The sequence below is a fragment of the Sciurus carolinensis genome, chromosome 15 (assembly GCF_902686445.1).
Source record: "Sciurus carolinensis chromosome 15, mSciCar1.2, whole genome shotgun sequence".
Taxonomy (NCBI): domain Eukaryota; kingdom Metazoa; phylum Chordata; class Mammalia; order Rodentia; family Sciuridae; genus Sciurus; species Sciurus carolinensis.
Genome location: NC_062227.1, coordinates 34,170,707 through 34,182,809, shown reverse-complemented (window position 1 = coordinate 34,182,809; position 12,103 = coordinate 34,170,707). Strand labels below are relative to the sequence as shown.

General features: G+C 38.4%; 1 protein-coding gene across 1 annotated transcript in view; it reads right to left on the bottom strand.

Annotated features, from left to right (window-relative positions):
- The window catches only part of Lama3 (laminin subunit alpha 3), a 263,204-nt gene that overhangs the window by 19,088 nt on the left and 232,013 nt on the right, over positions 1 to 12,103 (bottom strand). Inside the window, 4 exon segments of the mRNA XM_047526418.1 lie at positions 477 to 608; positions 7,872 to 8,011; positions 10,429 to 10,569; positions 10,949 to 11,066. Of these exon segments, the coding sequence (XP_047382374.1) occupies positions 477 to 608; positions 7,872 to 8,011; positions 10,429 to 10,569; positions 10,949 to 11,066 (531 nt within the window).

The window sequence follows — 12,103 nt, the reverse complement described above, 5'->3', positions numbered from 1 at the left end:
TCAGGAAAAGAGTTAAATGCTTGCAAGCACGGAAGCACCAAGCTCTGTTCTTTCTACTAGAAGTCGTGTTCAACACTGTGGGGATTTGATCTCCTATTACTGCACTGGTCCATGCAATTCCTTGGCTTGAAAACCATGGTGAGTTGATCATATCTAATTGCACAATCTTGATTAAAATGAAATAAAACTTCAATGTGAATATTTTCCAGGACCATAATCTGAAAACTAATTTTAGTGAGACCTTTTCCAAGGTTATATGCCAATGCTGCCCTTCTAAAGGGAGACTGAAGTCAGGAGTATTTTGTTGGTTTGTTTGTTAATGGATGTCTCTTGCCAAAGGGGTATTTTGGAAGTCTGCAGTGTGACAGGCTTGTACAGCAGGTTCATTGATCTGACTTTGCTAACTGGATCAATGAGATATCCTTCGTGCAGGCAGGCTATCCTCAGTAGTTACACACCGAGAAAAGATCACCCACCTCTGGATAAAAACATTACTGATACAACCCTCGAAATAACTCCCACCCAGGCGGAGAGATTGCTGAGAATCTGAAAAGCCTGGTAGCCTTTGGTTCTTTCTCAGAGGTTGGTCATCAATGAGAAGTCGGAGACTGGAAGAGAAGAAAGCAAAACAAAGGTAAGAACATCTTGGTCAATTTGCTGTCTTTACATAAATTCAATAACTATTACCTAAAAGAACTAGTTAGGGGAGATCCAACATGGCAGACTAGAGGGAGGCTGCGTTCCTCATCACTTCGTAACTCTGGTTTCAAGCAGAGGATATCTGTTTCTTGGTGAGGCAGTTTTTGCTGCTTATTGATCCCCTGCTGTTTACCCCATTTGTCTGCTGTGATCACCTGCACTCTGCCAGCATATGGATGCCTTTTTTGAGTGCAGATTGCTCACTGTCAGGCGCCTATCATCCGCCATTTGCCTGCCTCTCGCCTGTCCATCACCTGCCTTACACCTACCCATCACCCAATGCACGAGGTTCACCTCCTGATCGTCCGACAACAGTCAGCAAACTGATCGCCGACTGCCAGTGGAGCATCAGTTGCCTGCTGTTGCCTGGAAGTTCACTGTTACAGTACCTGCAGGTTTGATTTCACGTGGCTGCTGCCATTTTGAGACAACAGCCAGGCCCCGTAGGACCCCTGGCCGACTGACTGAGCCCTGTCTCCAGGATCCCTCAGCCCGACCGATCACTCCCTGCCTCTGGGACCCTCACATCGACTGACTGCTCCCTGCTGCCAGGACCCCCAGACCAACTGACTGCGCCCTATCACCAGGACCCCAGACCAACTGATTGCACCCGTCCTCCAGGATCCCACAACCACACCAAACACACCCAACCTCCAGGACCCCTGCCTGATCAACCGCATCCCGCCTCCAGAACCACGTCCACCCCTGAACCGCAGCTCCCCATTTGCCAACACATTTGGAAGCCAGAGCGGCCATCTTGGATAATCCTGGAAGCTGTAGCTCCGATCTTTAGGTGGGGCAAATCCCATCCTGAGACGCCTGCTGAAGGCTTGAAGCTCATTGTCAGGTACCTCTCATGCATCAGGCTACTGAACACTGGGAGGTTTCACTACTATATGACTGTTATACTGTAGATTTTCTTTTTTCTCCTTATTGAAAAATTTTAAATATTTATTTCTTTACTTTTCTTGCTCTCTTTTCCTTTTGTTTATCTGTTCCCTCAGAATCTCTTTCTCCTTTTTTTGCATGCTAACATCCAATTTCTTTTAATTACACTCTCACTCTTTCTATTTTCTAGAACTTCTGTATATTCTTTTCTTATCCCATTAACAGCCACATTCTACATCCTCTTTGTCCTCCATTAGAAACTGCAGACCTTATTGCAAATCTGTTTGTTTTACTAAAGATAATATTTGAACTCATTCTGTTTATTATGACAATATTGTTATTGTCCACATAGGGGCTATTTGGTCTAGGATTGCATAATGTCTGATTTAGGCACTGCTAATATTGATCTCCCCTTAAAGAAAAGGTTTTGGAAACCTATAAGGCCATTATAAGCCTATAGGGGGAAATCTGCAATACCCCAGATCTGCACTGCTAGATGGGAAGATACATGAACAACATGAAAAAACAAGGGAAGAAAATGATCCAAACAAATCTAGATTCTATATTAGTAGAATCCAATGACAGTATGGTAGAAGAAATGTCAGAAAAGGACTTAAGATTATACATGATTAAGATGATTCATGAAGCAAAGGATGAGATAAGAGAGCAAATGCAGGCAATGAATGATAATACCAATAAGCTGAAAGAGCAACTGCAGGAAGCAAAAGATCATTTCAACAAAGAGATAGTGATTCTCAAAAAAAAAAAAAAAAAAAAAAAAACCAAATGGAAATCCTTGAAATGAGGGAAACAATAAACCAAGTAAAAAACTCAATGGAAAGCATCACCAAAAGACTAGACCACGTGGAAGACAGAACCTCAGACAATGAAGAAAAAACATTTAATCTTGAAAATAAAGTTGTCCAAACAGAGAAGATGGTAAGAAATCATGAACAGAATCTCCAAGAACTATGGGACATCATGAAAAGACCAAATTTAAGAACTATTGGGATTGAGGAAGGCACAGAGATACAAACCAAAGGAATAAACAACCTATTCAATGAAATAATATCAGAAAATTTCCCAAACCTGAAGAATGACATGGAAAATCAAATACAAGGGACTTACAGAACACCGAATGCACAAAATCACTACAGATCCACACCAAGGCACATTATAATGAAAATGCCTAACATTCAAAATAAAGATAGGATTTTGAAGGCCGCAAGAGAAAAGCATAAAAGATTACATATAGGGGGAGACAAATACGGATAGCAGCCGACTTCTCAACCCAGACTCTAAAAGCTAGAAGGGCCTGGAACAACATATTTCAAGCTCTGAAAGAACATGGTTGCCAACCAAGAATCCTATACCCAGCAAAACTAACCTTCAGATTTGAAGATGAAATAAAATCCTTCCATGATAAACAAAAGTTAAAAGAATTTACAAATAGAAAGCCTACACTACAGAATGTTCTCAACAAAATATTCCATGAGGAGGAAATGAAAAACAACAATGTAGATTAGCAAAGGGAGGAACTACCTTAGAGAAAAACCACTCAAAGGAGAAACCAAGCCAAATTCCAAATTAAAAACCAAAAATAAGCCCAAATGACTGGGAATACAAATAATATCTCAATAGTAGCCCTGAACGTTAATGGCCTAAACTCATCAATCAAAAGACATAGACTGGCAGAATGGATTAAAAAGACCCAACAATGTGCTGCCTGCAAGAGACTCATCTCATAGAAAAAGACACCCACAGACTAAAGGTGAAAGATGGGAAAAAACGTACCATGCACATGGACTCAGTAAAGAAGCGGGGATTTCCATCGTTATATCAGATAAAGTGGACTTCAAGCCAAAGTTAGTCAGAAGGGAGAAAGAAGGACATTTCATACTGCTTAAGGGAACCACAAATCAGGAAGACATAACGATAGTAAATATTTATGCCCCAAACAATGGTGCATCCCTGTACATCAAACAAATCCTTCTCAATTCCAGGAATCAAGTAGACCACAACACAATAATTCTGGGTGACTTTAATGCACTGCTGTCACCACTAGATAGATCTTCCAAACAAAAACCAAACAAAGAAACCATAGAACTCAATAACACAATCAATAACCTAGACTTAATAGACATATATAGAATATTCCATCCATCAACGAGCAGATTCACTTTCTTCTCAACAGCACATGGAACCTTCTCAAAAATAGACCATATGTTATGCCACAAAGCAGCCCTTAGGAAATGCAAAAAAATAGAGATACTGCCTTGTGTTCTATCAGATCATAATGGACTGAGAGTAGAAATCAATGACAAAATAAAAAACAGAAATTACTCCAACACCTGGAGACAAAATAATATGCTACTGAATGAAACATGGATAACAGAAAACATCAGGGAGGAGATAAAAAAAGTTCTTAGAGGTCAATGGGAACAACGATACAACATATCAAAATCTCTGGGACACCATGAAAGCAGTACTAAGAGGAAAATTCATTGCATGGAGTGCATTCCAGAAAAGAATGAAAAGTCAACAACTAAATGACTTAATGTTACAGCTCAAAGCCCTAGAAAAAGAAGAAAAGAATAACAGCAAAAGTAGTAGAAGACAGGAAATAATTAAAATCAGAGCTGAAATCAATGAAATTGAAACAAAAGAAACAATTCAAAAAATTGACAAAACAAAAAGTTGGTTCTTTGAGAAAGTAAACAAAATAGACAAACCCTTAGCCACACTAACAAAGAGAAGGAGAGAGAACACTCAAATTACTAAAATTCGTGATGAAAAAGGAAATATTACGACAGATGCCACTGAGATACATAACATAATGAGAAGCTACTTCGAAAATCTGTATTCCAACAAAACAGAAACTACCGAAGACATTGACAAATTTCTAGAGACATATGCTCCTCCCAAACTGAACCAGGAGGACATACACAATTTAAACAGATCAATATCAAGCAATGAAATAGAAGAAGCCATTAAAAACCTACTACCCAAGAAAAGCCCAGGACCAGATGGATTTTCAGCCAAGTTCTACAAGACCTTCAAAGAAGAACTCATTCCAATACTTCTCAAAGTATTCCAGGAAATAGAAAAGGAGGGTACCCTACCGAACTCATTCTATGAAGCTAATATCACCCTCATACCCAAACCAGGCAAAGAACATCAAGGAAAGAAAATTTTAGACCAATATCCTTGATGAATATAGATGCAAAGATCTTTAACAAAATATTGGCAAACTGTATCCAAAAACATATTAAGAAAATCATGCACCACGATCAAGTGGGGCTCATCCTCGGAATGCAAGGATGGTTTAACATCTGTAAATCAATAAATGTAATCCATCATGTCAATAGACTTAAGGATAAGAATCATATGGTTATTTCAATTGATGAAGAAAAAGCGTTCGACAAAATACAACACCCCTTCATGCTCAAAACACTAGAAAAAATAGGAATAGTAGGAACATACCTGAACATTGTAAAGGCTATTTATGCTAAGCCCATGGCCAACATCATTCTTAATGGAGAAAAACTAAAACATTCCCTTTAAAAATGGGAACAAGACAGGGATGTCCTCCTTCACCACTTCTATTCAACATTGTCCTCGAAACTCTAGCCACAGCAATTAGGCAGACCAAAGAAATTAAAGAGATATGAATAGGAAAAGAGGAACTTAAGCTGTCACTATTTGCTGATGACATGATTCTCTATTTAGAGGATCCAAAAAACTCCTCCAGAAAACTTCTAGATCTCATCAATGAATTCAGCAAAACAGCAGGCTATAAAATCAACACGCATAGATCTAAAGCATTTTTATACACAAGTGATGAAACATCTGAAAGGGAAATGAGGAAAACAACTCCATTTGCAACAGCCTCAAAAAAAAAATAAAACACTTGAGAATCAATCTAACCAAAGAGGTAAAAGATCTCTACAATGAAAACTACAAAACACTGAAGAAGGAAATTGAGGAAGACCTTAGAAGATGGAAAGATCTCCCATGTTCTTGGATAGGAAGAATTAATATTGTCAAAATGGCCATACTACCAAAAGTGCTATACAGATTCAATGCAATTCCAATTAAAATCCCAATGATGTACCTTACAGAAATAGAGCAAGCAATCATGAAATTCATCTGGAAGAATAAGAAACCCAGAATAGCTAAAGCAATCCTTAGCAGGAAGAATGAAACAGGGGGTATCACAATACCAGAACTTCAACTATACTACAAAGCAATAGTAACAAAAACGGCATGGTATTGGCACCAAAATAGACAGGTAGATCAATGGTACAGAATAGAGGACACGGACACAAACCCAAATAAATACAATTTTCTCATACTAGACAAAGGTGCCAAAAATATGCAATGGAGAAAAGATAGCTTCTTCAACAAATGGTGCTGGGGAAACTGGAAATCCATATGCAACAGAATGAAATTAAACCCCTATCTCTCACCCTGCACAAAAATCAACTCACAATGGATCAAGGACCTTGAAATCAGACCAGAGACCCTTCATCTTATAGAAGAAAAAGTAGGTCCAAATCTTCAACTTGTTGGCTTAGGATCAGACTTCCTTAACAGGACTCCCATAGCACAAGAAATAAAAGCAAGAATCAATAACTGGGATAGATTCAAACTAAATAGCTTTCTCTCAGCAAAGGAAACTATCAGCAATGCGAAGAAAGAGCCTACAGAGTAGGAGAAAATCTTTGCCACTCATACTTCAGATAGAACACTAATTTCCAGAATATATAAAGAACTCAAAAAACTCTACACCAAGAATACAAATAACCCAATCAACAAATGGGCTAAGGATATGAAAGACATTTCACAGAAGAAGATCTACAAGCAATCAACAAACATATGAAAAAATGTTCACTATCTTTAGAAATAAGAGAAATGCAAATCAAAACTACACTAAGATTCCATCTCACCCCAATTAGAATGGTGATTATCAAGAATAGAAGCAACAATAGGTGTTGAAGAGGATGTGGGGGAAAAGGTACACTCATACATTGCTGGTGGGGCTGCAAATTAGTGCAGCCACTCTGGAAAGCAGTGTGAAGATTCCTTTGAAAACTTGGAATGGAACCACTATTTGACCCAGCTATCCCACTCCTTGGCCTATACCCAAAGGACTTAAAATCAGCATACTACAGAGATACAGCCATATCAATGTTCATAGCTGCTCAATTCACAATAGCCAGATTGTGGAACCAACCTAGATGCCCTTCAATTGATGAATGGATAAAGAAACTGTGGTATATATACAATGGAATATTACTCAGCTATAAAGAATAATGAAATTATGACATTTGCAGGCAAATGGATGAAATTGGAGAATATCATGCTAAGTGAGATAAGCCAATCTCAAAAAACCAAAGGACGAATGATCTCACTGATAAGAGGATGATGATACATAATGGGGGGTGTGAGGGGGGCAAGAATGGAGAAAGGAGGGACTGTATAGAGGGAAAAGAGGGGTTGGAGGGGTGGGGGGGGAGGAAAAAAATAACAGAATTAATCAAACATCATTACCCTTTGTAAATGTATGATTATGCAAATGGTATGCTGTTACGCCATTTACGAACAGAAACAACATGTATCCCATTTGTTTACAATAAAAATAAAAAAAAGAACTAGTTAGACTTTTAAAAGAGTACTTAATTTTTTTTCATGTATTTGTTTTCACCCAGCATTTTTATTAGACATTGTATACATAGAGAAGGTACACATAACATAAATGTTCAGCTCGATGGATTTTTGAAACATGAATACACCAACATAACCAGCACCCAAAGAAAGAAAGAAAATAGCCCAGCACCCCAGGAACCCTGTTCTGTGTTCCTTTTTCATCTCTAGCTTCCCTCCCTCTCTATGAATAAGCAGTATTCTGGATTTTGGCATAATAAATTAATTTGGCCTATTTTTGAACTTCATGTAAATAAAATCATAGGGGTTGAACTCTTTGATGTGTGACTCCTTTTGCTCCACATTAGGTTCATTCATGTCATTACTACAGTTCTAGATCTTTCTTTTTATTGCTGTATAGTATTTCATTTTAAATGTACCAGTTAATTTATCTATCCAACTATTGATTTATTTTGTGAATGAGGAGATTAATATGGAACAAGGAAGGAGGCCAAGACTTATTAGTCAAATTGCATTTGTATTAATAATAAATATTTTGCAAAAAGGTACCAGAAAAATTTATTAAACTAAATAAAGCAGAACTCTATGTACTTTGGCAGAAATATCATCCCACTTACCCTGTGTTGTCCCTTATTACAGATACATAATGCAGTAAACCATCCATATATGTCTGTGGAGATTTAAAAATTGGGCTGCTGCTGTCCCTGGTGCTTAATTCAATGTGACCATCTTCCAGAGTGACCTGAAGGCTAGTGGTCTGAAATCATCATAGAAGACACACATCAGCAATTAATTTGCATTCAAGGATTATGAATGAATACTGAATTTATGACTCAAATCATGTATAAAACACAATGTTTGACCCAGATGTTTTGGCTTAGTCATTTTAATCTAAAGATTCACTTTTGAATATTTTGACTCCTGGAATATAAAAATCTTAGCCAAATTAATTCAGCTTTGATGAATTTGTCAACTTCATTTTTTTGGACTTAATATATTCATTAAGCCAACTGGATTTCTCAATGAGTTATACAAAATAATTATACAATTTCTAAATGTTTCTATTTTTACTTTTATTTTGTTGAAGTTATTTCCATCCAATTCTTTTCTGAATAATTTTTACAGCAAAGAGTTGATATATCGATTTTTAAAATAGGAAATATGCTAATTTTTGATCATTCTGCTCAACAGTACTTCTTTCTCGGGCCCGTTCCATCCTACTCTGACTCTTTGGAGATATGAAATGCAATGAGCCATTTTAATAGTAACATTGAAACTTCTGTAAGCAATAGTAAGTGACACAGGAATTTCCAACAATGATTTTTTCCCACATAAACATTATGACAATGATTTCTTGTCTTTGGTTATTATGAATTTTTTAATATCTGGTCATTATTTCTAGGAAGTCAAAATTTTCATGTAAATTTCTGCAGGTCTAAATTTTCGTAAGATGATTTGTCTCTTTTGGTCATTTTTTTTTTAACTGTGCAATTTCAGTAGCTGTCATTCCAATTTTATTTATATTATTTTCTACCAAGAACAAATTTTTGCATTTCTCAGAAGGATGTGATTCTTCAGTTAGCTTTTAGTCTGTTTTTTTTTTTGGGGGGGGGCTGGGGGGACCAGGGATTGAACGCAGGGGTCCTTAACCACTGAGCCACATCCCCAGCCCTTCTTATATTTTATTTTGAGGCAAGGTCTTGCTAAGTTCCTTAGGACCTTGCTAAGTTGCTGAGGCTGGCTTTGAACTTGTGATCCTCCTGCCTCAGCCTCCCAAGCTGCTGGGATTAGGGCATGCGCCACTACACCCTACTGTGCTGCCTTCTTTCCACTTGGCAGTCTTCATTTTGAATTGGTTCAAAGAATGCTACTTCCTATGTGTTTCTTAACTACCCATTATGGAATTGAAGGCAATGTCCCTAAGGTATTTCTAAGATTCCTCTCTTGTCCAGGATTGATCTAGTAATTTGCTAACTCTACTCTCCCACCTGGTTTGGACCATTCTCTGTATTGTATACTGAGTGTTCCTACACATGGCAGAAGAAACAAGTATTAGGTTTCAGAAGAGCTAGGCCAAGACCTCCTGCTTTGATGGAAGTCACCCCCACTGTCAAATGTTGGCATGTGCTTTGATGTGACTAAATATGTGTGTGTGTGTGTGTGTGTGTGTGTGTGTGTGTGTATACACACACATATACATATATGCATATATACATATATATATACATGAATATATATATATATATTCATGTATCTCTAAGGGCTGGTGAGTGAGTTACCAAGAGAGGTCTTCCTAATACTGGGTAGCCTCAGAGTCAGTCAGCTACCTCCCACGGTCTTCTCAACAGAGGCTAGATATATAGTGTGCTTGACAATCCTAAAGAAACAAATCCAGGAACAACAGTGTTCTACTTCTACTTAAAAATTCCACTCTTTCTGCAAGTGCATTTTGTGGTGTCTGCGAGTGCTGACTCGTTGACTCCTCCACCCACACGGCCACACCAGCAAAATCCTCTTCAGCTGCAGAGGGCACCTCCTCGCCAAAGAGAATTTCTGAGGTTCTGTTGTACATGGGGAGGGAGCAAAGGATCCTCTTTCCTTCCATTCTCTAGATATAACTATTGTTCAACTAGTTGCTGCAAAGAAAGGACTCTGAAGGACTATCTTTTGTGTGATCAAAGGTAATAACAGAAAAATTTGGATTTTTTTACTTTAGATTTGAGATTTACCATGTTGTTATTAATAATAGCTGTAATTCACTTAAAATCACAAAATATGCCTATGAAGAACAAAAATGAGGAGGGGATGGAAAGAGGAAGACTGGGGATCAAAATGGAGAAAACTATATGCATTTATGAATATGTCAGGACCAACCCCCTTATTTTGTATAATTTCATAATGCACTAATAGATAAAAGTTTTAAAAGAATAAAAGTGAATACATGGATACACACAAATTCAGTTCTGTAAATCCTAGGTACTTCCTAAGCCTGATTTCTTCTAGGACCTACCCCAGGGTGGGGTATAGTTTTCATGCTTGAACTATACAGTAGTGTTTGCCATGACAAGATTTAAAATGTCCTATGACTCTACCTTCCAAACATCTCTGTTGCTTTTGACACAAAACTTTGAGTCAAGTTTAAACCTTGTTCAATATTAAGGTACTATTTCTTACCCGTGTCTGATGATTTAATAATACACCACTGGGTTGAAAGGTCTGAAACCCAAATGAGGCCTGGAAACGGTCAGGCAAGGGCGAGCCCAAATTAGTGAAACTCAATTGCCCTCCTCTGGAGAATGAGGCAGATCGCACAAGCTGAAATGCAAATGTGGAATAAATTACTGGCACTATCAACATTTCATGACTCAAATACAGTATCCTGCCCTATATCACTTTACTGGAACTGATGAAGGTGATTTTTGTAACTCAGAAAGAAACCGAGTTTGCGTTTCTGCATAATAAGTTACCAATCATCTGTAAGAATTTGTGCATATTGCTGATATTCTTACTTTGCCACAAATTTAATGTGTAAGCCGGGAGAGGCTCTGTACCTTGCAAATATGTGGGCAGGGTAGGTGAACCAGTTCACCTGTATTGATGAAAGTGTAGGACAGAAAGAAGTCCAAAGTTCAGGAGATGGGTCAACAGGGATGCACGCCGTACTTGGTTTGCAAGGTTCTGAACCTCCACCTACCTTCCAATCCTCGGAGCACTTTTTGGTGACTCCCACAGTATCATTCAACCTAACAACACCACTGGTTTTCTTCAGATTTTTCATGCAGCCTCGAAAAGCAGGTGTAGAAATGTTAAACCTGATGAAGGATACAGAATAGGGTCATGCCAAGGCTCACCTGAGAATCAGACCTGAAACACTTGCTCCCCAGGATTTCCTATCCATAAACAAGTCCTGTGCATTTTATGCTTCTCTGTGCTTCTGCTCTCCTGGGATTCCTATGATTTAGCTTATTTTATGATGCTGGGACAATCTGCCTCTTTCATTCATCAAGTGAGTCTTTGTTTTTCACTTTAAAAATAGAATAATGTTGCCAGAAGAATGTCCAGTGTCTCCAGAGTGTATAGAGACAAAATAGACACAATATCTAGAACCTCCCACCCCCACTCCCCAGAGTCCTGGCATTGCCTGGAGGACAGCAAGTATATTAATAAGTTAATATACTGCCTGTTACATAAATGTGTTAAGAAATTTGTAAATAACATAAGAACCACGAATGCTCTAGAAAAACTTTTGCTTTTTCCTGTCCACTCTTAAGTGAGACACTATGAACTTGGAAGAAGAAAAGTGTTACTTTTTGGTTCAGTTCAATTTTGGAAAAGGTGACTTGGTTTCATCAGTGACACAATGGAAGACATTATCTGGGTTCCAGGCTGCATCCACCACTTCCTAAGTCTCCAAACTATGCGACATGGGCAAGGGCTCACTGTGAGGATTAAGCCAGCTAGTGCATGGGAAGAGCTCGGGACAGTGGTGGCACGTGACTATGACTGCTCAGGTGTTCCAGAGGCACAACAGTGCTCTCTAGAGATGTGGGCTGTCCCTGCCGCTTGAGCAGGACACTCGACTTCTCTGTGCCTCTGTTTCCTTATCTGTACAATGGAGTCATGCTAATGCTTCATAGGGTTGTCCTGAGTTTAAATAAGTTAATATATGCAACACATTCAAACGGTGGTTGGTGCAGAGTGAGGATTCAGTGTGAGATGGCAGGGGCTGGTGACCATGCCCACGTTACTGTACTATCATTATTATTATGACAGCAATTTCTACACCTTCTTGTGCAATGCCTTGGCATTTCCCTTTTGATTTGACTTCTGAATGTGTTTGGAGCTGAAT